The sequence below is a fragment of the Mastigoproctus giganteus genome, chromosome 4 (genome assembly GCF_048544385.1).
Source record: "Mastigoproctus giganteus isolate SK-2022 chromosome 4, ASM4854438v1, whole genome shotgun sequence".
NCBI classification, from domain to species: domain Eukaryota; kingdom Metazoa; phylum Arthropoda; class Arachnida; order Uropygi; family Thelyphonidae; genus Mastigoproctus; species Mastigoproctus giganteus.
Window position 1 is genome coordinate 103,350,891 of NC_143578.1, and position 27,550 is coordinate 103,378,440.

The 27,550-nt window shown below is 38.1% G+C and overlaps 1 protein-coding gene across 1 annotated transcript in view; it reads right to left on the minus strand.

Moving 5' to 3' along the window:
* Positions 1-6,164: 6,164 nt before the first annotated feature.
* Positions 6,165-27,550, minus strand: part of LOC150086960 (KICSTOR complex protein SZT2-like) — a 1,378,951-nt gene continuing 1,357,565 nt past the window's right edge. The window contains exon 63 of the mRNA XM_090372336.1: positions 6,165-6,308. Within this exon, the coding sequence (XP_090228462.1) occupies positions 6,165-6,308 (144 nt within the window). The remainder of the gene's footprint in view (positions 6,309-27,550) is intronic.

Sequence of the window (27,550 nt, forward strand, 5' to 3'; positions counted from 1 at the left end):
TACATGCAAGTATACATGCACCTGTTCCTATTCTTAGCTACCCTAACACAGCCCATATATTTACTTGTTCAGCAATGACTCCCAGCACTCTCTGAAATCCCCTACACCTTGTTTCCAGGCTGCTGCTGCTGATTCCAATAGAAGCAGTACAAGAATCACTTTCACCTCTTCCAGTGGCTACTGTTAATCTATTAGTTCATGTATCCCCCCCAAGCTAGCAGTTTTCCAACGCACCTAACACTACCTCAATATCATCAACAAATATTCTTGTACCCTTACTATTTAAGTGTATCCCATCCCTGTAGAAGCCGTTTTCTCCTGTTAACAAGTACAGACCAGGCTGAAAAAAAATTCTACCCCTTGAGCCTTGCACAATATTTCCAGGGCCGAATTGATCAACAAGGGTCTCATCATATACTATCTCCTATCGTGTCTGGGCAGAATTGCAGACACTTTCAAATTCAACCCTAATGCATGGATCTTTTTAAACAGTGACCTGTACTTGTTAAGTAATTCCATCGGTCTCCTACTCTTAATATCATTAGTGCCAACGTTTATATAAGTAATATAAAGCAAAAAAATATGGTTCGAGTATCATTGCTCTTTTTCTTTATACTTTTTGTTTATATCACTTTGTTCAATTTTTCTGTAAAAAGAACCAAAGAACAGTTAGGAGAATGGGGGGGAGGAACTCGACCTATGTTTGGATTAGATCAAATACATCCAGAGTATGAATCACATGCATCCAATTACACCACTTTTTTAATTGTTTTCGTTGTGCTTGTTACAGCCTATCTGCAAATGCATCACTTAATTTTGCATTTAAAAATTAACATCAAATTCTGATTAATTTCAAACTCAATTCCTTGTTGAGACTTTTCAAATGATATATGAATTATCTTTGTAGGTGTAAAACATGGAATCACTATCATGAACGAATTCAAGAATGGTTTTGATAATAGATTTCATTTTGAAAAACAAAAGGAAAATGGAGAAAAATGGGTTTTGCAGATGTAGCCTTTTCTCTTTGATGTGTAAGTTGGGAAAAATGATCACTCAGAATCTTTATCCACAAAGAAAGAAAATCACAGAATAGGATATTATGAAACACTTATGACTGAAGGTGTAAAAAGCAACCTAAACCATTAAAAGAAATATCTTAACCTCTCTGCTTCTTAATGTTTGTTAAACTAAAGAATGAAACTCATCAAAAATATCTATTTGTGGCAAATAATTTATAGATAATTATTTATAGTAATAATTTTGACACTGTTTACTTGGATTTCAGTAAAACATTTGATCTAGTCTCACACAAGAAGTTACTGTTTAAATTGGAACATGTTGGAATCACTTAAAAAATCCTTAGGTGGATTTTTTAAATGATTGATTACAACCCCCCTGACTGTAAGAGGCAGGGGGTTGTAATTAATGGTTATGATTCAGATCAGGCTAACATAAGAAGTGGGGGTGCCCAAGGATTTATACTGGAATGACCACTGTTCTTTTTGATTCTCTGAAACGACATTGAACAAGGGATAGGGGCCGAATGTCAAAATTTGCAGATCATAGAGTAATTAATGATTGCCAAGCAACACATTTGTAGGATAATTTAGGTAGACTTCAGGGATGGTCAGAATAGTGGCAGACTTGTTTTAATGCAGCAAAATGCAAGGTCAAATACTTGGAAAATAGCAATCTCAAAATAACTTATAAATTTGGCGGGCTGAATTAAAAACAGTAGAAGAAGAAAGGGATTTTGGAGTTACAATATGTTCAGACATAAAGTTGCAAGAGCAGTTAGACGGATGGCAATGAAGGCCCATGGTGCATATTGATGATTTGTCAAACATTTGGTTGTAGAGATAGAAGTTCATAATTCCACTGTACAGTAAAAGGCAATTGTAAGACTGCACTTGGAACACTTTATTCAAGTACAGTAACTGCACTTAAAAGAAAGACATTGAACTTCTTGAAAGGGTCAAAAGAAGGACAAAGTGTGATAAGATTGGCAAAAGGATGACCAGAAGAGAAATGACTTCAAATAGGTGACTATAGAGCTTGGTAACTAGGCACTTTAGAGGAGACCCAACTGACACTTGTATAAGGCTCTGAGAAGCATTAGAGTTCTGGTTCATACTATCAAGACTGCCACCTCCATTTTTCCCTCTGGTGGAGCATGCCCCCACTGACACCTATTGTAGTCACCTTCTCTATTGACCCCATATTTCTGTCTCTTCCCCCAGTCTTTAGTCTCCCCTCCACTCTATCTGTATGCAAGCAAATGCCCTACACGTCCAAATTTCTGTTTGCCAATAATTTTGGTCTTTATGTGAAAATTCAACTTTTTTTTTTTTTTTTTTTAGGTCCTAGCCACTGAAATCTCAGGAAATTAAGTGTCAGGACCTGCCAGAGTAATTTCAAAGCTACTGGGTACCTGGTCTGCCTGCACGAGGTGAAGTTTGGGCAACATTGGGCCTCAGCAGGGATCCAGCGGCTAAATGGCCAGAAGAACAATGGCACATAACATTACACGTATGCGATATCCATACACTTAAATCTCTGGCCTATCCAGTGAACTGCACACCCACAATAAAAGCAACACAGAGATGGGGGAAAATCTCTGGTGCTGCTTAACACTAAATACACTTTCACTATCAAGGCTCTGAGAAGAGAAAGTAATATGAATGAGGGTAAATATTCACTATTATAAATGAATCCAGAACTAGGAGGCCATAAATTCAAATTACAGGGGAAGAGGTTTAAAATTATATTGCAGGAAATTTTCTTTTAGCCCATGGGCTAATGATGAATGGAATAAGTTACTTCCATGGGTGGTTGAGGCTGAGAGATTGGGTAGGGGGTACCTAAGTGAAGAGGCAATCAATGCATAGTTTATTTTCTTATTTATTTTTTATTTGGTATTATTTATTTATTTATTTTTGTTTGGGGCAGCAAAAGCCTTGGACTACCTTGCACCACATGGCTAATCCTAATAAATGATGAGGTGGTCTTTTCCAGCCAGAAACCTAACAGATATTTAGGAAAAAGTATTTTCCTCTCAAAAATTTTGATATTGTTTAATAATGATGAAGGATATAAGGTCATTGTTCCTATATCTGTTAAAACTGCTCTTCTTAGTCAAAAGGAAGTACTGGAAACTTCATTAATCCGTCCCGGAGGGAGTAATTATGTTACCCTTTGGGAACAAAGGGTAAGATAATTACTGCGGGAAGTCAGAAATCTGATCAGAATCAGAAAACTAACATTATTTAAAAGAATTTAAATAATGTTAGTTTCAACATGATGTAGAGATTGTTTGCTCCAGTTGTTCGAGGGTCAATTGAAAAACAAATGGAAATGAAAAGAAAATGCCTTGCATGCCCCTTATGTCATGAAACCCCAGGAGAGAAATGCACACAAGAAAATAATGAAATCCTCCTCCAACAGCAGTGAGAAAAACTGCTCATGGAAAGTAAGCTAGGCTCCATGACATCACAAAGCGGTGATTCAGGAATGCATGTAAAAATGCAACTGGGAAAGGTACTAAGTCATATATAGGCATACATATTCCAGAACAATAAAGGTTCAGCTGTACTGCAGTATAAGTTCATAAACAAAAAAAAAAAAAAAAAAAAAGTTGCTGAAATCCAAGAACTGACCCAAATGGTCTCCCTGCCCCAAGAAAAATGACAGAAATCATGCAATTGTTGCTTGGAAAAGCACATATTTGTTGGCAGGAGCATAGAGGAAAAAGCAATGCTTTTCCCCCTAATCAAAAAACTGATTTCCTTAGTTTACTAGGTAATAAATTCATGCTACTAATACAAGAGATAAAAGCAGTGGAAGAAGGAAGTAGGTTGTGACTTATTTTTTGTCTATTCCTCTGCAATAACCAGGCAAGACCACTTTTTATATGCTAAAATTTATTTTACAATGCACTGCACTTAAGTGCAGTTCTGTACATTTCATTATATTCTTTATGTACATTTGAGAACTTCTATGTTCACACATATACAAAAAATTAATATCATTTGTGCTGTAGTTGCCAAAGAAAATGTACACTTATAGATTAAAAATTGTACAACTGTTCACGTCAGATCTAATGGAATTGGTCTTTACATTGTTGCTCTTTGAAGCTTTAATTTTATATCAATTATATGATAAGGAGGTGAAAAACATTATCAGTAGTTTTTCTTATCTATTGAATCTTTTCATGTTTCTCTACATTTTCAATTTAATTCATACTATTATTATATTTATTCAGCCTTTATTTTGATTCTCTCTCTCTCTCTCTCTCTCTCTCTCTAAGAAAAATCATTCTGTTTGTTTGTTGATTACCACCACAACTCACGTCCATAAGTGTACTATGTGATTGCATCATATAATTCTGTAATTTTATAATGGGTTTGGCCAAAACCCAATATGAAATTCAAAAATATGTTAATTATTTCTAAAATTAATTTTATTTATTTAAAAATAATTATCAAAATTAATTTTTTAAGTGAGGAGGAGGAAGGAAAAATAACTTCCCGCTAGACAAGCAATTCTAACATAGAATTATCACAAAAGAAAGGACACTATTAGTGAGGACATATTTCCAGGTCCTCACTAATAGTGTTTCAGTACAGTAATATTACTGCTGTTTTTTTATCTGAGACACAAATGAAAAGGGAAAGAGTATATTTTATAATCACTAGTAGTAAATATTTAGACAAACAAAGCTGTCAATATTTTATAATCAGTTTTAGTTAAAACAACATTTCACATTATTTAAGAACTCAGTCTGGCATTTCTATTTTCACTGATATACGATGTGTAAAAACACTTTGCATAAATATTCCAAAAGGTTTGGCTGGCATTTGTTTGTTACATCATGGAGAACATCTTCAATTTATTAAATTTGTAATGTTTGTGCTTTTTTTTTTTTTTTTTTCCACAATGACAATACTGGAAATATTAAATTTTAATAGGTAACTTAGCAATTATATGCAGAGTCAAAAACAAGTATTTAGCAAATGTTTTTGCACACCATTTTTGAGTGCAGCATACCAGTATATATGTATATGCTTTATTCTGTTAATAATTGTTAACAAACAGAAAAGTTGTAAATTCTCAAATCACATATAAAGTATATATGGTAACTTATCATCAGATATAAAACAGATGTCTTTCTTTTTCTATTATAATAATATAATAGAAAATAAAGACATCTATTGTATTATATTACAATAATAATATAGCATTACGTTATAAAGTGAAGGGTAATTTTTTTAACCAAACTAATGACATACTAGAGGTATATCTGATTGACTGCCACTCCATGAAATGATTATAAAACTTCTTATATTCTTGATAGCAAAAAATTATGATCTTCTTGTGTAGCAAGTTCACATCCTAAAAGAATTCTTCCAGTTGAACTAATCCAATGTAGCAAAATTACCCTTGTGAGCTCACACGTACTTTGCAAGCTCACATTTATAGCATGTGAATTGGAGTAACTTTGATTTGGTAATATATATATAATAAAAGGTCATGAAATGCTGTTTATGCAATATTAATATTTCATTGATATTACCAATCAAACATGATTTACCTTTCACAAATATCAATGAAGATTTGAATCTATTTAGGAAAAAAAAAAGTGATTATTGTTGTTACTGTCACAACAACAATAATCACTTTTAAATAACTGCCCATGATCATAAATAACCATGAGAATTTTCTTTTATATACAACAGTCTAGATCAGATGGCAAGGCTAAAGTTGGCACATGTACCAACTTTAGCACTTTAAAAAATTATATAATCTTCTCTGCTTCCATTAATATGCAAGTGTAGATATATTATGCATTTTCTGGGAATTTTATTAGATCATCTAACCGAAGTCTGCAATGCAACTTCATAATAATATATTATTTCAGAAACATCAGCTTCATCTATCTTGTTAATTAAATGGGCAGCAATCATGCATTGTAAACACAGATGGCACTTACTATCATTAAGTTTTGTAACTGAATATCTAAAGACTGAGTGAGAGGAATGTACAGAGTTTGAAGGCTGAACATTATTAATAATGATAAGCTGTATCTTCTTAAAAAAAGTCAGTATCAAAAAAATTTACAATAAATATTTTTGCAATAAAATTTTTAAAAAATATTGCAAATTTCAGATGATACAACTCCACATGTGATAGCAACAGGCATTTACAAAATCTTCAACCAAGAACTGCAGGGACAAAATCCTTTGATTAGGCTTCTCAGTAGTATAGTCAGCATCTACAAGTGGCTCCTTAAATATTAAGCACAGATCCTGGAAAGTAAACATACAGCAGCAGTTAGTGAAGTTGGACATTTTACATATGTGTAAGTTAAGATATAACTAAGTCTGGGAGAGGAGTAGTGCTAAGCAGTGCACACATATACTGTGTTCAGGTGAAGCATGGTGAAAATTAACTTATTCCAGCATTTTATTTTATTAAAGGTGACCCTAATCATAAAAGGTTATTGAAATTATATTAAAAATTATTACTCAAGCATTGTGTAAGGTGGGTTAGCAAGTCAGACTTGAATTTGTGTAAGTTATTCCAGAAAAATAAAATACTGTAAAAATCTGTTGATTGTTATGGGAATTTTTTTTTATTTTTTATGAATTAACTGCTTTGGTTGAGTTTTCCAGTTCATATAGTTTTTATCTTCTATGTTCATTGACCAGGTTGACTGTTGCACAAGTGAAAAAATATTATAGTAGGATTCAAGTTATCCAAATAGCTGAAAAAAATTTTGAATATTATTTGAGTGAAATCAGGTGAAAACTTATTTTTTTAACCTTATTTCACTTAAAGAAATTGGCATTTAATATTCATGTGTAAGAAAGGTAACAAATGATACAAGTTTACTCAGATCAATTTTGTGCACTGTTAGGAATTTCATAAGTGTGTCATATACATCATTTCCAGTTGTATGACCAGTAAGCGGAAAAATAGCCAAAAAATCTTCTTCACAGCTGCATCATGTTCAATCAAACGAACAAAGTACATGAGTTGTGATATGACTGAAACATTAGTCGACTCATAAAGTGCCAGTGAAAAAAAATAGACAACTTTCAATTCTTCCTAATAATTCACTGAATATTATATTTGCCATTTTATTACTCGAACATTACTCAAAGGAATATTTTTGGTAGAGCTAATCAAGGTAGTTTCCGTTTTTCTGGCAAGCACTTCTAATGATGACACTACACAATTTTTTATTATTTCACTATTACTGTAAGACAATGAATTCTTTGCAATTATATTTGATTAAATAAATGAAACTTCATTTGCTAACACTTTACTACTATTAGCTTGACCTAAATTTAAAATATTTTTCTGTCTTTCAAGTTTCTTTTTTTCTTCTTGAAGTTTAGCTTTTCTAATATCACTAAATTTGGGAAAAGGTGAATGGAACAAAGGGTTGCTCTTACGAAGAAAGGCTTAAGTTTTGCAAATTACAGTGTCTGGAGACTAGGCACCAGCAAGGTGATCTGATAGAGGTGTATAAAGCCTTGAGCATGCTCAATGCTGATGGAATTCTTCCCCTTGCTCAGAATAATCACCTGAGAGGGCATAAATTCAAATCGAGGAAAGACAGATGTAGGATAGATGTCCGGAAATTTGCCTTTAGCCAGCAGGTAGTTAGTTGGCGGAACAGACTTCCATCTAAATAAATTTAAGGCTCAACTGGATTTTTTTTGGCTGATGCTGCATAAGCTTGCATCATATGCCTCTACTAATGCTAATGCTAATGAAAATTCCTATGGTATGTTTGGTAACATCTTTCACAATTCTATTTCTGATAGCCAGCCAAACACGCCTGACATAATAAGCATTACACCAGTTCCATTCTATTATCTATTACCAAATAATCACATTCCCAAGAGAATTGAAATGTATACATTCTAATTTTTCTTTAATGCATAATTTTTTTCCTCATCACATTCATTTTGGTTTCTTTTTAAAAACTTTTCCATTTTGAAAGGGTATAGTAACTTTAGTTAATTCTGTTAAAAGAAAATACATTTAAGTATTTGCACACAAAATCAAAAGATTTCTTACAATAACACTTTCATCACCTTTAAAGTCAGCACTATACATATACGGTACCTATTGCAGCAGAATAACTAAGCAAAATCCAGCAGAAACCTGTTTTAACCTGTTAAAACCAGAAAGTAAGAATCGCATAAAACAGTATTCTCAGTCTGTGGAAACAGTCATCACACTCTCAACAAAGTATTTTGTAAAAATTTTTCTTACTAAATCAATGTCAAATTTACAATAATTAATATGTTGTTGTTGTTATTTGGTTTTTAGGAGCATTAGCAACTAAGGCCACATTGCTCCTGGAATATGCGGTGGTTATTCTCTGACCTTTCCGCATTCTCCGTATTTGGTGGTGATGGGACAATAATTAATAAAAAAACTTTTAAGAATACCGTAAAAGTGTCAAACTGCGACTGTTTTTGAGATTAAAGCACCTTTTTTAAATACAAAAATTTATATATAATTTTTTAGCTTAATCGAAGGTGCTCATGAGCACCCATTTTAGGAAGCAAAATTTATTTTTTGAACAGCAAAATGTTTTTTTTTTTTTGATTTGGTAGTTGTTGGCGCATCGGCTTCTGTGGCCATATTGCACCTACCAAGGTTTTTGCAGTACTTTGATCCAAGCCCGAGGCGGGAATCGAACCCGCGACCTTTGGGTTGCCGGGCAGGTACTTTACCCACTCGGCTAGCCCGGTCGGCCAGCAAAATGGTGCTTGTGAGCACCAGGTTAAGAAACCCTGTAGTAATGGTAAGCCCACCTTTCACTAGGATAAAGGCAGTCACACGGTGAGGCACTGAGTCCACAAAAGCTTTCCATAGGTATTTCCATCCATGCTTACTGCACTGCTGTCCATAATTCAGTCGCATTCCTGGGTGGAGGATCGAAAGCTCAAACAGACCTTTCCACAGCATCCCAAAGATGCTCCACAGGATTCATATCCAGTGAAAGGGGAGGCAATTCCATAGTGGTAAAATCTGCGGAATGCTCTTCAAACCATGTTCTAGCCACCATAGCTTTGTGAGGAGGCGCATTGTCCTACTGGAAGAGTCCATTGTACTGTGGGTGCATGATGACCACAAATGGATGCAGATGGTCTGAAAGGATGGACACATAACCTGGACCACATTGACATCAATTGGAATATTAATTTATTTTCTAGAAGTAGCTTTATATCCCTATTTACAATACTTAGTTCATGACCTTCGACAGAGATTTTGCAGGTTATTACTTAGTATCGGTAAGGTTATCCAATTCACGTGTTGGACAAGTTTTTGCAGCTCCAGTGAACGCTAAGTTTTTAATTATATTTAGCCATTTTATTGACATAATTGTTATATTAAATTATTGTCTATAAGTAGCTTATAGACCTAGTCAAGCTCCTTGATTTATTTTGAATTTCGATAGCACGATTTTGAAAGTTAATTAATACTTAGTGTCCATAGATTTACCGGTCGTAACTTGCCACCATTGTTATACGATACAACATATATCCTGAACTAGATAGTGTAAGGTTTAATGTAAAACTAGACAGCGAAACATGTAGCACTGTATTAGAGATCTGTTAGTTTAGTATAGAATAGTATAGTATTATCAATTAATCAGTAAAATTTATTAATCTTATTAAATTTCATTGTCAATTAAATTGTACTTTTTAAACTAAATACATATACCTTAATAGGAGATACAAAAGTAATATAATGTAATTTGGAGATAACACTCGATACTGAAATATATATATATATATAGTGTTATAATTTCATTGGGATATAAGTTTAAGGTTATATTTTTGTATTGAAATTTTATTTGAAATTGAATCGAAGTCATTACTAGAGTAGCAAATCAAAAGGCTTAAACTAATGGGAGTACTGTGGCTCAGGAGAGAACTGAAGGGGACAGTTGTCCTCTGAATCACAGCCCTTTGAAATGTACTGCTTGTTTAACGTTTGTGGGACAATCAGGAATGGGACATGATATTGCCAAGGGGGGGGACACTCAGAGGGGAATGGGCATTCTGTGTGTTATCAGACACTCAGTCTAAAACACCGATGGATCCAATATCTTTCTATTACAGAAGATTTAGGAGAAGTCTGGTTGGCCTGCCTCCCTAAAATCCACTCATGCACACCTTCTCGATGGTAAGCCCTGTTACGTCACTTAGGTGGCAATGAACAAGTAGAGTGGTTCTCTTCAAGATGCCTGGTCAGCGTGAAGAGGAAGAGACCAAACCCTTCAGCACATGACAGCATGATGAAACAGATGGCCTTCAGTCCCCAGCAGCTCTCACTCCTCCTCTTACGCCAGCGAGAGAATCAGAGTGGAAGCAGAGGGTGCTAAGAATCTCTGGGTACGATCAGGCTGCCATGCACAGAAACAGAACTTGGCCTGTTACAACGTAAAATCTCTCATTGGTGAAGACAGGATATTAGAGCTGGAAAAGGAATTAGAAAATGTGAATTGGAATATCATCAGTTTGGCCGAAACAAGAAGAAGAAATGAATCACTTATAAGTTTATCAAGTGGAAATCTGCTGTATACCAATGGAAACAGTGAAAAGAGTGAAGGTGGAATTGGCTTTCTGGTCCATAAAGATATAAAAAACAACATTTTGGAATTCAAAAGTACGTCACCAAGGGTGTCAAGACTAATACTCAGGATTTCTAAGGGGTACAAGCTAAAGATTATAATGATTTATTATTACTACTATTAGCCATATGATGCAAGGAAGCCTGGGGCTTATGCTGCACCATCCAAAAGTAATTCCCGAGTTACCATGAGAGAGAGAGAGAGAGAGAGAGAGAGGAAACACTAAGAAAGAGAAGGATGATGATATCCAGTTCAGGACTCTGGGTTTGCCAAGCCCCTACTCACCAGATATGAGCCCGTGGGGTTATGCACCAACATCGAGCCATGATGATGAAGAGGTTGAGGAAATGTACAATGAAATTGAGTCTTCTAGATGAGCAGAAAACCCACTGTACTATCATTATGGGAGACTTCAATGCTAAGGTTGGAAAAAGACAAAACAGTGCAGAAACGGAACAATGGGAAATTTTCGAATTGGTGAAAGAAATGAGAGTTGAAAGACTTGTGGAATTTGCAGAATCTCGAGGATTGTCAGTAATGAACAATTTTCAAGAAAAGGGTGAACAGAAAATGGACATGGAAGAGTCCAAATAGATTAACAACTAATGAAATCAATTTCATCCTCGCTAACAGAAGATATATTGTGAATGATGTTACCATCCTGAACAAGGTAAATGTTGCAAGTGATCACAGACTGGTAAGATGCACACTTGATATAGATGTAAGAAAAGAAAGGAAAAAACTGACTCGAGTAAATAATACAAAGGTCTTTGAGATAACAGAAGAGGAGAAACAGCAATATGTACTGGCACTTAAGAACAAGTTTGAACTTCTGCAGACTGTTAAGGACCAAGATATCGAAGAGGAATAGCACAACTTTCTGAAAGTGATAAAGCCCAAGAAACCTATAGGGAAAAAGAAATCCAAAGAAGAAAAAATTAGTCAAGAAACACTTGTCATGTGAACCGAAGGCGACGAATGAAGAGCAAGATAAACACTGACAAGGAGAAAATTGAGTATACTGAGTTATGCAAAGCCATTAGAAAGAGGCTCAGAGAGGACATAAGAAGATTTAACACAAAAAAAAGTAGAACAAGCATTAAGGGAAAACAAACGATTTAAATCAGCAGCCATGAGCAGTAATACAGAAAAATGATACTGAAACTGAAGAATAGCGATGGTGTACTTATAAACAGCAGAGAAGGCATAATTCAAATAGCAGAAGACTACTATAGAGAATTATACAAGGAGCAAGGGTATGATGCCAGCAGTGGGGAAGATAGATTGCAAATTAGTAACACATACGACATACCCGATATTCTTCCTAATGAGGTAGAACATGCATTGAAGAAAATGAAGAATCAGAAAGCCCCGGGGGAAGATGAAGTTACTGTAGAGTTGTTAAAATTGGGAGGAAGAGACATAACACAAAAACTGGCAAGGCTCTTCACAAAGTGCATTCGAAAAGGTGTGACGCCTAAGCAGTGGAATAATGCAATCATAGTTTTGCTGCATAAGAAAGGAGATAAATCAGAAATTGGAAATTACAGACCAATTAGCTTGATATCCCACGTCTACAAGTTGTTCACAAGGGTCATTACTAACAGATTAAAAAGAATACTTGATGAGAATCAACCGAAAGAGCAAGCTGGCTTTAGGACAGGATTCTCAACTACGGATCACCTTCACGTAATATCACAGCTAATGAATATAAAATACCAGTGTGCCTGGCATTTGTGGATTATGAAAAGGCATTTGACTCCATACAGCATACGGCAATGTTTCGGGCACTGGAAAGACAAGGCATAGATACCCCATATATTATGATTTTGAAGAAAATATATGAGAACGCTACCTCCTTTATTAGACTAGATAAAGATAATAGCAATTTTAAAATTGAGAAAGGAGTTCGACAAGGAGGCACAATATCTCCGAAGTTGTTTACTGCTGCCCTTGAGGAAGCTTTCAGATTAGACTGGTCGCAGAAAGGAGTCAATGTGAATGGAGAGTACTTAAATCATTTACGATTTGCAGATGACATTGTGGTCATAAGCCACGATCCCAAAGAATTAGAGGAAAATCTTAATCAGTTATGCAGAGTTACTAAGGATTTTGGAAAGATGAATATGGCTAAAACAAAAGTAATGATGAACAAGTATGCCACAGAAAGGGACATAATGATTGAAGGAGCAGTAATTGAAAAGGTGGAGTCATATACTTATCTGGGACAAGTTATTAGCTGTAATAATGATAAATGGCGGGAAGTGAAGAGAAGAATAAATTTTGGATGGATAGCATTCAGGAAATATAGTCACATACTGAGGAGCAATATCCCAGTTTGTCTGAATAGTAAAATAATGAAACAATGTATACTCTTCACCATGTCTTATGGAAGTGAAACTTGGGCACTCACCAAAAGAATAGAAAAGAAGCTGAGAACTACACAGCGAAGAATGGAAAGAATTATATTGGGAATCAGACTGTTAGATAAGAAGAGAAACACATGGATTAGGCAACAAACTCAAGTAAAGGACATTCTTATCAAAATTAAAGAACTAAAATGGTCATGGGCAGGACACAGCTCGAAGACATGATGAGAGAGGGACTAAGAAAATAACAAAATGGTACCCAAGAGGAGCTAGAAGAAAACCAGGAAGACAAAGGCAGAGATGGATAGATAAAATTCATGAGTTTTTGGGTAGTAAATGGATGGCCAGTGCTCAAAACAGAAGGAACTGGAAAGTTGTTGGAGAGGCCTTCATCCTGCAGTGGATTAAAAATGGCTGATAATGATTGCCAAGAGGAATGTCTCTGTGTGCGCAGAATGTAAGGAGTGTGATGAAATCAGGTGCCAACTCAGCATTGTTATGGGCCTATATGAGAGATTGAAGGACAGAGTGGATGCCCTTGAAGGATATAAATTGAGAGACCCATCAAGCTCTAAGCTGCCCACATCAACGCCAGAGCTTGCACTTGAACATCATGAAACACAGCGACAACCCCCAAGGCAGAATGCGAGGGTCCCAACAGGAAATAGTAGTTGTGGTGACTCTATTGTCAGGGCAACGGGAAACATATTGTGCAAAGAGGTGGAATGGAACAGCGTATGTCTGCCAGGGGCAAAGGTTGATGACATTGTAGACCAGATACCATCTTTTAAGGGCACAAAAGGTGATATTGTTGTACACATTGGAATTACTTAACAAGTACAGCTCAATGTTGGAAAAAAGCCACGAGTTAGGGTTGAATTTGAAAGTGTTTACAATTCTGCCCAGACACGATAGGAGGGAGTATGAGGAATTTATTGTAGCTTAAACACAGAGCGTACAGATAAAGCAGAAATATATGAGCTTTCGGCTATATGGTAGCCTTCGTCAATTCTGACGAAGGCTACCATATAGCCGAAAGCTCATATATTTCTGCTTTATCTGTACGCTCTGTGTTTAAGCTACAATAAATTCCTCAATGAATCCAGAGCGCGTAGGCCTGTTTCGTTATTAGGGAGTATACGATGAGCACCTTGTCAATCACTTCAGCCCTGGAGGGATTGTGCAAGGCTCAAGGGGTAGAATTTTTCTCAGCCTTCTTGTTAATAGGAGAGAACTGCTTCTACAGGGATGGGATACACTTAAATAGTAAGGGTACAAGAATATTGGCTGATGATATTGAGGTGATGATATTGTTAGGTGGCTTGGAAAACTGCTAATTTGGGTGGATACATGGACTAATAGATTAACAGTAGCCACTGGAAGAGGTGAAAGTGATTCTTGTACTGCATCTATTGGAATCAGCAGCAGCCTGGAAAAAAGGTATAGAGGATTTCAGAGAGTGCTGGGAGTCTTTCCGGAACAAGTAAATACATGGGCTGTTGGGGTAGCTAAGAATAGGAACCGGTGCATGTATACTTGCGTGTACACCAAAGCTAAGAGTTTGATAAATAAATTTGAGGCTTCCTTGCACCATGTAGCTAATAATAATAATAAGAGACGTGATGTCACACAGATATAAGGAATTCAGAAATAGAATTTTGAGAGTACAATGTGTATAGGAAGGATAGACAGGACAGGAGGGGAGGATGGGTTATGCTATTAGTTAAGAAACACATAAAATCCAAGGAAGTAGAGCCAGTCGGCATGGGCATACAGTGCAGTGCTGTGTCGAGTCAGTTTGGTGTGACATAAGCACTGGGAAAGCAAAATCGGAGAATAGGAGTATGTTATAGGCCTAATAACTCTGATGAGTATAATAAACAACTGTACAGAGACATAGAGTGGTCAAGTAAATCAGAGTGCTTATAATGGGGGATTTTAATTTCCCAGATATTGCCTGGAATTTGTGGATTGGTCACTCACACTAGCAAGGCTTTTGTGAATTTAATGGATGATTGTTTTCTACTGCAGCTTGCTCTGGAGGCAAATAGAGGGAGTAATACTCTTGATCTGATTATCAGTAGCAGATTCTTCATGCATTAAGAATCTGCAGATAAAAGAACCACTAGGTGGCAATAATCACAGTGTGCTGAAGTGGGATTTACTCAAAGAGGTAACAACCATTAGGGGTAAAGGGAAGGGTTTTTGGTTTCAAAGCATTCAAAGAATTAATTCTTTGAAGCATTCAAAGAATTAATTCTTTGAAACATTCAAAGAATTAATCTTGGAAGCTACTAGGCTTTTCAAACCAACTAAGAAAAATTGTTCACGGTTTAGGCCTAAGTGGATGTCAGATGAACTAATGAGACACGTGGCAGAGAAGAAAATTGCATGGGATATATATAAATTAACCAGTGACATGGAAGCCTATGATAGATATAAGATGGTCTGTAACCAAGTCACAAAGGAGATTAGGCAGGCAAAGGCAAATTATGAGAAATCCTAAGCAAAGAAAAACAGCAAAAAGTTCTTTACTTATGTAAACACTAGGAGGAAGGGGATGAATTCAGATTTGTCCACCTGATATCGATGGTTCAACTGTTGATGATCCAACTCAGGAAGCGAACAAACTAAATGAGTATTTTGCAACTACATTCACACATCAGGAGTTATTCAAGGAGAGGGCCAGATATGGATCAAACTCTAACAGGGAATTAAATGATTTTGTAATAACTGAGAGCAAAGTGATGGAGAAATTATTGAAGTTAAACCTAAGAAAGGTACCTGGGGTGGATGGGATCTATGCAGTTATATTAAAGGAGGCAGCAAAGGAAGTAAGTAAACCCTTAGCCATAATCATGAGAGCTTCCTTGCACTCAGGGGAAGTATCCATTGACTGGAGATGTGCAAATGTGACCCCAATTCACAAAGGAGGATCAAAGGGCAACACAAGTAATTATAGACCTGTTAGTTTAACTTCTGTTTCAGAGAAATTAATGGAGGCACTGGTTAAAGAAGCACTGCAGGATCATCTAGACAAGACTTCAGTTATAGCTTGGACACAGCATGGGTTAGTTAGAGGGAAGTCTTGTCTGGCCAATTTGATCAGATACTATGATGTGGTCACAAAGAATAATTTTGATATCATAGATTGGACTCTAACATCAGCCACTACAAAAAGGCTCCAGGCCTTCGAAATGTGGCTCTAACGAAGAATGCTGAAAATTCCGTGGACAGCCAAGATAACCAACGCACAGGTCCTGCAGGACATGCACACGGAACGGGACCTGCTCAAAACCATCATCAGCAGGAAATGCAAATACTTAGGTCAGATCGCTAGGAACCGACAAAAATATCACCTACTACCACTCATCCTGGAGGGAAAGATCGAAGGCAAGAAACGCCCAGGCAGACCGAAAATGGCATGGCTAGATAACATCAACACCTGGCTTCACATGACAACAGCACAAATTCTACATGCAGCGCTAGACAGAGAACAATATCAAAACGAAGTCGCAAACGCCATTCGGCAGCATTAAAGAAGAAGAAGAATAGATTGGACCTTAGAAAGGCTTGTGATACTGTTGCACATGGAAGACTGCTGCACAAATTGGAGCAGTGTGGCATTGGAGGCAAATTGCTGCTATGGATAAAGGGATGGGATGGTTGAGTGGGAGAAGACAGTGAGTGGTAATCAATGGACACTGCACTTCGTAGACTAATGTTATCAGTGGAGTCCTCCAGAGTTCACTGTTGGGTCCATTTTTGTTTTCTCAGTTTATTAATGATATTGATGTTATAAGTTAAGCCTGATATTGGATACTAAAAACAGGCTTAATGTCCAAGTTTGCAGATAATACAAAGGTTGGCAGGGTTGTTAATGACACTAATGACAGAATGCTGCTGAAACAGGATCTAGAAAAGTTGAGGAGATGGGCTGAGAGCTGGCAACTGAAGTTTAACATTAACAAAAGTAAAGTACTGCATATGGGAAGTGGTAACTCCAGAGTAACATATCAACAGTAGTAGAGAAACATGAAACTCCAGAGTAACATGAAAAGGACCTGTGGGTAATTGCGCAGGCAGATATGAAGTTTTCTGAGCAGAGCAGACAGCCTGCAAGAGTAGCTCTTGGTGTTTTGTCAATGATAGACAGGAATTTGTCTTAGTAGGGATAAGGAGGTGATTATCCCCTTGAATAAGGCAATGGCCAGGGCACACCTTGAGTACTGTGTACAGGTCTCTAGGCCTCATTTTAAGAAGGATGTAGAGCTGCTGGAATGAGTACAAAGAAGGGCAACAAGATTAGTGAAGGGAACAAAGTGTTCCTCTTATGAAGAAAGGCTTAACTTTTGCAAATTACAGTGTCTGGAGATTAGGCACCTGCGAGGTGATCTGATTGAGGTGTGTGTATAAAGTCTTGAATGGTTTTAGCATGCTCAATGCTGATGGGATTCTTCTTCCTTCTCAGAGTATTATTATTATTATTAGCCAAGCCATATGGTGCAAGGAAGCCTGAGGCTTATGCTGCACCAGTCGAAAAAAAAAATTCTAACTTACCCTGAGAGAGAGAGAGAGAGAGAGAGAGAGAGAGAGAGAGAGAGAGAGAGAGAGAGAGAGAGAGAGAGTCAGAAGTAGAAGGAATCACCAAAAAAGAGAAGAATGATGATATCCAGCTCAGGACCCTGGGTGTGCCAAGCCCATACTCACCAGATGTAAGCCCCTGGGGTTGTAATCACCTGAGAGGGCATAAATCCAAATTGAGGAAAGACAGTTGTAGGATAGATGTGCGGAAATTTGTCATTAGCCAGCAGGTGGTTGATTGTCGGAACAAACTTCTATCTATCAACTTCTAGAATGACAGATGGAAGTTTGTTCCGACAATCAACCCCCTGCTGACTAATGACAAATTTCCGCACAACTATCCTACAACTGTCGTTCCTCAATTTGGATTTATGCCCTCTCAGGCGATTACTCTGAGCAAGAGGAAGAATCCCATCATCATTGAGCATGCTCAAAACATTCAAGACTTTATACACCTCAATTTTTAATTTTTAAAAGGATTTTTTAATTATTGTTATTTTTTTTTGGCTGATGCTATATAAACTTGCTTTCTTGCATCATGTGCCTTTACTAAGTCTGATGCTAAATGTACCAGAGGTCCCAATGTGTGCCAGTTGAACATGCCCCACACCATTACCGATTATCCACCTGCCAGAACAGTTCCTTGTTGATATGATGGGTGCATAGCTTCATGTGGTTTCTGCCAGATATATGCCCTCTTGTCTACTCAAAATAACTGGAAACAGGAATCATCAGACCAGGAGGCCCATCTCCAATCATTCAAGGTTCAGTACCGATGTACTTTCGCCCAGTTGAGGCAAAGAGCCCTTTGTCATGGTGTTAGCAATGGGACTCTGGTGGTTCGACGGCTCCCATAACCTATTGCAGCTAATTATCACCTGATGGTCTTGGTGGAGATGTTTCTGGCACCTCCAACATTGAAGTCAGTGGCTCTCTGGTTGGCTGCAACAATGAAAGACAGATGTGGATGGACACGTTCATCCACCACCTTTCTCCGCCCACAGTGCTATCCACGATGATATAATATTCTGGAAATGGGGTATTTCCGATACATTCTTGATACTGTTGAATGTGGATAGGGCAATTTCTGTACCACCTCCATGATAGAATGACCCATGCATCAGGCACCCACTATCATCCCTCTCTCAAAGTAGGTTAACTCACGACGTTTATCCATACTGACATCAAATTACAATCTATTTGTGAATGTAGTGATGCAGTGTACCTATATACCTCCCAAACGGTGGATTCGTCCACAAGCAAGAGGAGTGACAGCATCACATTGCCCAAAAACCAGGTATCGCATGAATTCTGTCCTTTCAGTGTAATCATTAGCATTAGCATTAGCAGAGGCATTTGATGCAAGAAAGCAAGCTTATGCAGCATCAGCCAAAAAAAAAAAAAAAAACCCACTTCCACTTCACCCCTCTGTTCGTTCAAAATACCTGTCCAGCTGAGCCTTAAACTTATTTAGGCTATCAACCTCCACCACAAGGGATGGAAGTCTGTTCCACAACCAACCACCCGCTGGCTAAAGGCAAATTTCCGCACGTCTATCCTACATCTGTCTTTCCTCAATTTGAATTTATGCCCTCTCAGGTGATTTTTCTGAGCTAGAGGAAGAATCCCATCAGCATTGAGCATGCTTAAACCATTCAAGGCTTTATACACCTCTATCAGATCACCTCGCTGGTGCCTAGTCTCCAGACACTGTAATTTGCAAAACTTAAGCCTTTCTTCGTAAGAGCACCCCTTTGTTCCATTCACTAATCTTGTTGCCCTTCTCTGTACTCGTTCCAGCAGCTCTACATCCTTCTTGAAATGAGGCCTCCAGACCTGTATACAGTACTCTAGGTGTGGCCTGACCATCGCCTTATACAATGGAATAATCACCTCCTTATCCCTGCTGGAAAAATTCCTGTATATCATTGACAATACTCCATGAGCTACTCTTGCAGCCCGTCTGCACTGCTCAGAGAACTTCATATCTGCCTGCACAACCACCCCCAAGTCCCTTTCATTCTCTACCACTGTCAGTGTAGTACCACAGAGTTGATACGTTGCTCTGGGGTTGCTGTTTCCCATGTGTAGTGCTTTACATTTGTCAATGTTAAACTTCATTTGCCACCTCTCAGCCCATCTGCTCAACCTTTCCAGATCCTGTTGCAGCAGCATAGCATCCTTAACAACCCTGCCAACCTTTGTATCGTCTGCAAACTTGGACATTAAGCCCTGAGGGACTCCATTAATAACATCAGTCCACGATGAGCAGTGTCCATTGATTACCACTCTCTGTCTTCTCCCCCTCAACCACCCCTTTATCCATAGCAGCAATTTGCCTCCAATGTCACACTGCTCCAATTTGTGTAGCAGTCTTCCATGTGCAACAGTATCAAAAGCCTTTCTAAGATCCAAGTATATAATATCAAAGTTATTCCCTGCATCCAGTTCTTTTGTGACTGCATCATAGTATCCAATCAAGTTGGTCAGGCAAGACTTCCCCTTAACAAAACCATGCTGTGTCTGAGCTATAACTGAAGTCTTGTCTAAATGATCCTGCAGTGCTTCTTTAACCAGTGCCTCCATTAATTTTCCTGGAACAGAAATTAAGCTCACAGGTCTATAATTACTTGTGTCAGCCTTTGATCCTCCTTTGTGAATTGGGGTCACATTTGCACATTTCCAGTCTATGGGTACCTCCCCTGAGTCCAAGGAAGCTCTCATAATTATGGCTAAGGGTTTGCTTACTTCCTTTGCTGCCTCCTTTAATATAACTGGATAGATCCCATCCACCCCGGGTGCCTTTCTTGTGTTTATCTTCAACAGTTTCTCCTCCACTTTACTCTCAGTTATTTCAAGATTCTGTAGCTTACTGCTAGAGTTGAATAGACCTCTGGCATTCCCCTCGCTGAATAACTCATGTGTGAATGTCGATGCAAAATATTCATTTAGTTTGTTAGCTACCTGAGCAGGATCATCAACACTTGACCCATCAATATCAAGTGGACCAATCTGATTCATCCCCTTCCTTCTAGAGTTTACATAAATAAAGAACTCTTTGCTGTTTTTCTTTGCATCCCTTGCCAAGGATTTCTCGTAATCTGCCTTCGCCTGCCTAACCTCCTTTGTAACTTGGTTGCATATCAACTTGTATCTATCATAGGCTTCTGTGTCATGTGTTAATTTGTATGTATCCCATGCATTTTTCTTCTCTGCCATATGCCTCATTAGTTCATCTGACATCCATTTTGGCCTAAACCTTGAACAATATTTCTTAGTTGGTATGTAAAGCCTAGTAGCTTCCAAGATAAGTTCTTTGAATGCTTCCCATTTTGAATTTGCTGTTGGTAACATCATCAGTTGGTCCCACTGTATAGAATTTAAATACTGTCTCAGTCCATCGTAGTCGCCTTTACGGAAGCAATAACCCTTCTCTTTACCCCTAATGGTAGTTACCTCTTTGAGTAAATCCCACTTCAGCACACTGTGATCACTGCCACCTAGTGGTTCATTTATCTGCAGATTCTTAATGCATGAAGAATCACTGCTGATAATCAAATCAAGAGTATTACTCCCTCTAGTTGCCTCCCGAACATGCTGATGTAGAAAACAATCATCCAATAAATCCACAAAAGTCCTGCTAGTGTGTGAGTAACCAGCCCCCAAATTCCAGTCAATATCTGGGAAATTAAAATCTCCCATTATAAGACACTCTGATTTACTGGCCCACTCTATTTCCCTGTACAGTTCCTTATTATACTCATCAGAGTCATTAGGCCTATAGCACACTCCTACTCTCAATTTTGATCTCCCAATGTTTATGTCACACCAAACTGACTCCACACTGCACTGTCCAGCGATGTCGACTGGCTTCACTTCCTTGGTTTTTATGTGTTTCTTAACTAATAGCATAACCCCTCCTCCCTTCCTATCCTGTCTATCCTTTCTGTAGACGTTGTACTCCCCAAATTGCAGTTCTGCATCCCTTATATCTGTGTGACACCACGTCTCTGATATCCCAACAATATCTGCCTTCGATGTTTTGAGCAATACCTCAAATTCATCAAATTTATTTACTAAACTCCTAGCATTGGTGTACACGCAAGTATACCTGCACCTGTTTCTATTCTTAGCTACCCTAACACAACCCATGTGTTTACTTGTACCGCAATGGCTCCCAGCAGTCTCTGAAATACCATGCATCTTGTTTTTCAGGCTTCTGCTCATTCTAATAGAAGCAGTGCAAGAATCTCTTTCACCTCTGCCAGTGGCTACTGTCAATCTATTGGTCTTTGTCTCCCACCAAGCTAGCAGTTTTCCGACCCACCTAACACTGCCTCGATAGCATCAGCAAATATTCTTGCACCCTTTCTATTTAAGTGTATCCCATCCCTGTAGAAGCAATCTCTCCTGTTAACAAGTACAGTCCAGGCTGAAAAAAATTCTACCCCTTGAGCCTTGCACAATCTTTCCAGGGCCGAATTGATCGACAAGGCTCTCATCATATACTCCCTCCTATCGTGTCTGGGCAGAATTGCAGACACTTTCAAATTCAACCCTAATTCTCGGCTTTTGTTCAACAGTGACCTGTACTTGTTAAGTAATTCTGCCGGTCTCCTACTCTTAATATTATTAGTGCCAACGTGTACAACTATATCACCTTTTGTGCCCTTAAAAGATGATATTCGCTCTACAACGTCATCAACCTTTGCCCCTGGCAGACATACCCTGGTCCTGTTCCACCTATCTTTTTTACAAAGCATGTTCCCCGTTTCCCTGACAATAGAGTCGCCAACAACTACTAGTTCCTTCGGGACCAGCGCATTCTGCCTTAGGGGTTGTCTCTGTGTCACGCGATGCCCAAGTGCAAGCTCTGGCGTTGATGTGGGCAGCTGAGAGCTTGATGGGCCCCTCAATTTAGTTTCTTCGAGGGCATCCACCCTGTCCTTCAAGCTCTCATATAGGCCCACAAGAACGCCGAGTTGTTGCCTGATATCGATACACTCCTTGCATCGCGCACACACACAAAGACATCCCTTTTGGCATGGGTTCTAAAGAATTGAAAAGTGGAATAAAAAGAAAACATGTTACTTTAACTATTATTAACAAGCTCAAAGTGATAGAACAAATTGAAAATGGTATTCCTGGAAAAGAAAAAAATTGCTCAATAGACTGTGAGATATTAAAAAAATAAAGAATCTATAAAGACGTTTCCTTCAAAATTCAAAGTGATAAAAGCAGTGTATCAAATAGACAGACATTAAAAAAAGCCAAAAGAAGTGTTGCTGGAAGAAGCTGTATTTAAGTGGTATTCACAGCAGGAATCAAGTGTCATTAGTGTACGATGCCAGCGTCACCTGATAAATGTATAAAAAGACAATACATTTATCCATCTATCGAGGGATAAATGTATTGTCTTTTTATAGTTTTTAAATAAAGGCTCTACAGTGATATTTTTTATTTATTTTCATTAGCAGTACCTATATTTTATTTATTAAATTTTCCATTTATTTGTGTTCTAAGTTTTTTTCTTTTAAGGCTATCTTTTGCTTCACTAATCCAGATTTTCGCTTAATCTGGATGACCTCTTCCCCCCAATTAATCTGGATTAGCGAGGGTTTGCCATATTTCCTTTTTCCCTGAGAATAACTAGCTCCTGTGGGATCAGCGCATTCTGCCTTGAAGATTGCAGCTGTGCTGTCTGATGCACAAGAGTGAGATCTGGTATTGAGTTGGGCAGATGAGCCTCCATTTTAATTTCTTTGAAGGCAATTATCCTAGCCTTCAAACTCTCATAAATGCTCATCAGAATGCTGAGTTGGTGACCAATTTCTTTACACTCTCTACACCTAGCACAGACATCCTCCATAGCCGGATCATGTCATATTCCAGAAAGTTCTCAAACATTTCAAAAGTTGCACATTTTTTGAGGCTGTGATGCACTGGAGAATGGCCAGCTTAGGTTCTTTCCCAAGCGACTACTTTTTGCCCTTTGCTTTGATGCAATAGTCTGGAACATGATTTCCATTTAAATACAATTTATTTTATTAATTGACAATACTACACTAAGCTAATAGATTCCTAAATGCAGTGATACATATTACACTATCTAGTTTTACGTTATACCTTATGCTTTCAAGTTCAACATATAGTTGCTATATACCCCCAGGGGCTCATATCCAGTGAGTATGGGCTTGGCACACCCAGGGTCCTGAGCTGGATATCACTGATCTTCTCTTTCTTGGTGATTCCCTTCTACTTTGACACTGTTCTCTTCCTCTCCCCCTCTCTCTCTCTCTCTCTCTCTCTCAGGGTAATTCAGAAATTTTTTTTATGGCTGATGCAGCATAAGCCTCAGGCTTCCTTGCACCATATGGCTAATAATAATAACAATATTGTAATGATCGCATGTTAAATTAGTTATACTAATTTAACATGTGAAGGAATTTTTAACAAAATTCCTTAGCTAAACACAAAAAAAGATATATGCCCAACAAGTGATTAGAACATTTGAGCTACTTATTTATCACAATTAAAACTCCTGTTCCTCAGTATATACCGTATTTCCCCATGTATAAGACGCATCTTAATTTTGGGGCGGGAAATTTGAAAAAAAATCTATTACATAAAGTTATTGAACTCAAGTTTTATTCATCATAAAATTCATACAACTCCTCATAACTTGAATTCAACACTGTATGAAAATCTTTTCTGAGCCATTTCTGGGCAGAATGTGGCAAAACATAACCTAATATACTGGTAACAAGTGCGAAACAATGAGCGCAAAGACAACAAGCGCGAAAAGCAAGAAAAAAATTTACAACCACTGTATAAGACGCACCCAGTTTTTAGACCACAAATTTTTCGAAAAAAGTGCGTCTTATACATGGGGAAATACGGTATTCATTACATGGTATCATATTCATGCCGAAACACTAACATTAGCATTAATTGAGGCATATGAAGCAAGAAAGCAAGCTTATACAGCATCAACCAAAAAAAAAATAATAATAAATAAATAAAAATAAAACAATAACCTTTCCATTTCACCCATCCAGTCATTCCAAATGTCTAGTTCAGTCTTAAATTTATTTAAGCTATCAACTTCCACAACAACAGATGGAAGTCTGTTCCAGCAATCAACTACCTGCTGGCTAAAGGTAAACTTTCAAATATCTATTCTACAACTATCTTTCCTCAATTTGAATTTATGCTTCCTCAGGTTCTTAGTCCGAGCAAGTGGAAATATTCCATCAGCATTGAGCCTGCTCAAACCATTCAAGGCCTTATACACTTCAATCAGATTACCACGCAGTTGCCTAGTCTCCAGATGCTGCAACTTGCAGAACTTAAGCCTCTATTGGTAAGAGCACCCCTTTGTTTCTTTCATCAATCTTGTTGCTCTTCTCTGTACTCGTTCTGGCAAATCTACATTCCTCCTAAAATGAGGCCTCCAGACCTGTATGCAGTACACAAGGTGTGGCCTGATCATTGCCTTCTACAAAGGGATAATTATCTCCTTGTCTCTGCTAGAAAAATTCCTATATATCATTGACAAAACTCCATGACCTGTTCTGGCAGCCCATCTGTACTGCTCAGAGAACTTCATATCTGACTGCACAATTACTCCCAGATCTTTTTTCATTTTCTACCACCTTAAGTGTAGTACCACACAGTTGATACTTTTCTCTTGGGTTACTTCTACCCATATGCAGTACTTTGCATTTGTCAAGGTTAAACTTCAGTTGCCACTTCTTAGCCCATCTGCTCAAATTATCTAGATACTGTTGCAGTAGCACACTGCCATTACTGACATCAGCAACCCTGCCAACCTTTGTATCATCTGCAAACTTCAACACTAAGAAAAGATTGGAAAGATTGTGCAAGGCTCAAGGGGTAGAATTTTTTTCAGCCTGGACTGTACTTGTTAACAGGAGAGACTGCTTCTATAGGGATGGGATACACCTAAATAGAAAGGGTGCAAGAATATTTGCTGATGCTATCGAGGCAGTGTTAGGTGGGTCGGAAAACTGCTAGCTTGGGGGGATACAAGGACTAATAGTTTAACAGTAGCCGTAGGCAGAGGTGAAGGTGATTCTTGCACAACTTCTATTAGAATAAGTAGCGACCTGGAGCGTGGGGTGCTGGGGGTTTCAGGGACTGATGGCACTCATCCTGAAATAGGTGGGTATATGGGATGTGTTAGGGTAACTAAGAATAGGAGTAGGAGCATGTATGCTTGCATGTATACCAATGCTAGAAGTATAGTAAATAAATTTGATGAATTTGAAGTGTTGGTCAAGACATCGAAGGCGGATATTGTTGGGATAGCAGAGACGTGGTGTCACACAGATATAAGGAATGCTGAACTGGAATTTGGGGAGTACAATGTGTACAGAAAGGATAGACAGGATAGAAAGGGAGGAGGTGTTATGCTGTTAATTAAGAAAAACATAAAATCAAAAGAAGTGCATCCAGTTGATATAGATGAACAGTGCACTGTTGAATCAGTTTGTTGTGACATAAGCACTGCGAAAGCAAAAATAAGAGTAGGAGTGTGTTATACGCCTAATGACTTGAATGAGTACAATGAACAATTGTACAGTGAAATAGAGTGGGCTAGTAAATTGGAATGTCTTATAATGGGGGATTTTAACTTCCCAGATATTGACTGAAACTTGTGGGTTGGTCACTCACACACTAGTCAGACTTTTGTGGATTTATTGGATGATTGTTTTCTGCAGCAGCATGTTCGAGAGGCAACCAGAGAAAGTAATACTCTTGATCTGGTTATCAGCAGTGATCATTCGTGTATTAAAAATTTGCAGATAAAGGAACCACTAGGTGGCAGTGATCACAGTGTACTGATGTGGGATTTACTTAAAGATTTAATTACCATCAGGGGTAAAGGAAAGGGTTTTTGCTTCCGTAAAGGTGAGTACAGTGGTCTCCGACAGTTTTTAAATTCTGTACAGTGGGATAAACTGACGATGTTACTAACAGTAAATTCTAAGTGGGAAGCATTGAAGGAATTAATCGTGGAAGCTACTAAAAATTTCATACCTATTAAGAAATATTGTTCAAGGTTTAGGCCTAAATGGTTATCTAATGAACTAATGAGACTCGTAATAGAGAAGAAAAATGCATGGGATGCATATAAATTATCAACCCACTGCAGGATGGGAGCCTCCTCAACAATTCATGTTGAGGGAAATGGACCATAATCTGCCACGCTGGTCCAGTGCGGGTTGGCAGATCGACCATATTCAGCAGTCAGGGGCTTGAACCCCGGTCTACTCAAAGAGCGTGTGCTACTGCACTCCCGCTCCTGTCCACTTGGCTACAGAGGCCCCACAATATGAGAGAAAGCAATTTGGGCTTCAGCCCCAAATGCTTTATAGTCTAAACACATCATACACCATCAGGCATCTCTCATATTGTGGAGTTATACTTCATAACTGTTTTGCCATCATTGCATCACTCGGGTACCTACCCACCCACCGAAGAAGGGCCAAACAGCTCTGAAACGGCACAAGGGGGAGTCTAATGATGTCTGGAGTTTCCAAGAATAGGTAACAACAGCCTTCTCTACAGGAGAAGCATTGCCTATTCGAGGAGTTTGAGTTTTTGAGTGGTGTGAGTTGAAGGAGTTACTGTCCCTTTCATTCTTCTACACCGTTTCTTTTCCTCTTCCACTCCTACTATTACTTTCTTTCTACCTTTTTGCTTTTCTAAGTCTAATAGGGACAACGGGATAGTCGAGTTATTATCCCACACAAATACAAAATAGCCTTGAAACGGCACCAGGGGGAGCCTGATGTCCGGCGTTTCCAAGAATAGGTAACAACAGCCTTCTCCAATGGGGAAGCGTTGCCTATTCGAGGTATTTATGAGTTTTTGAGTGGTGTGAGTTGAAGGAGTTACTGTCCCTTTC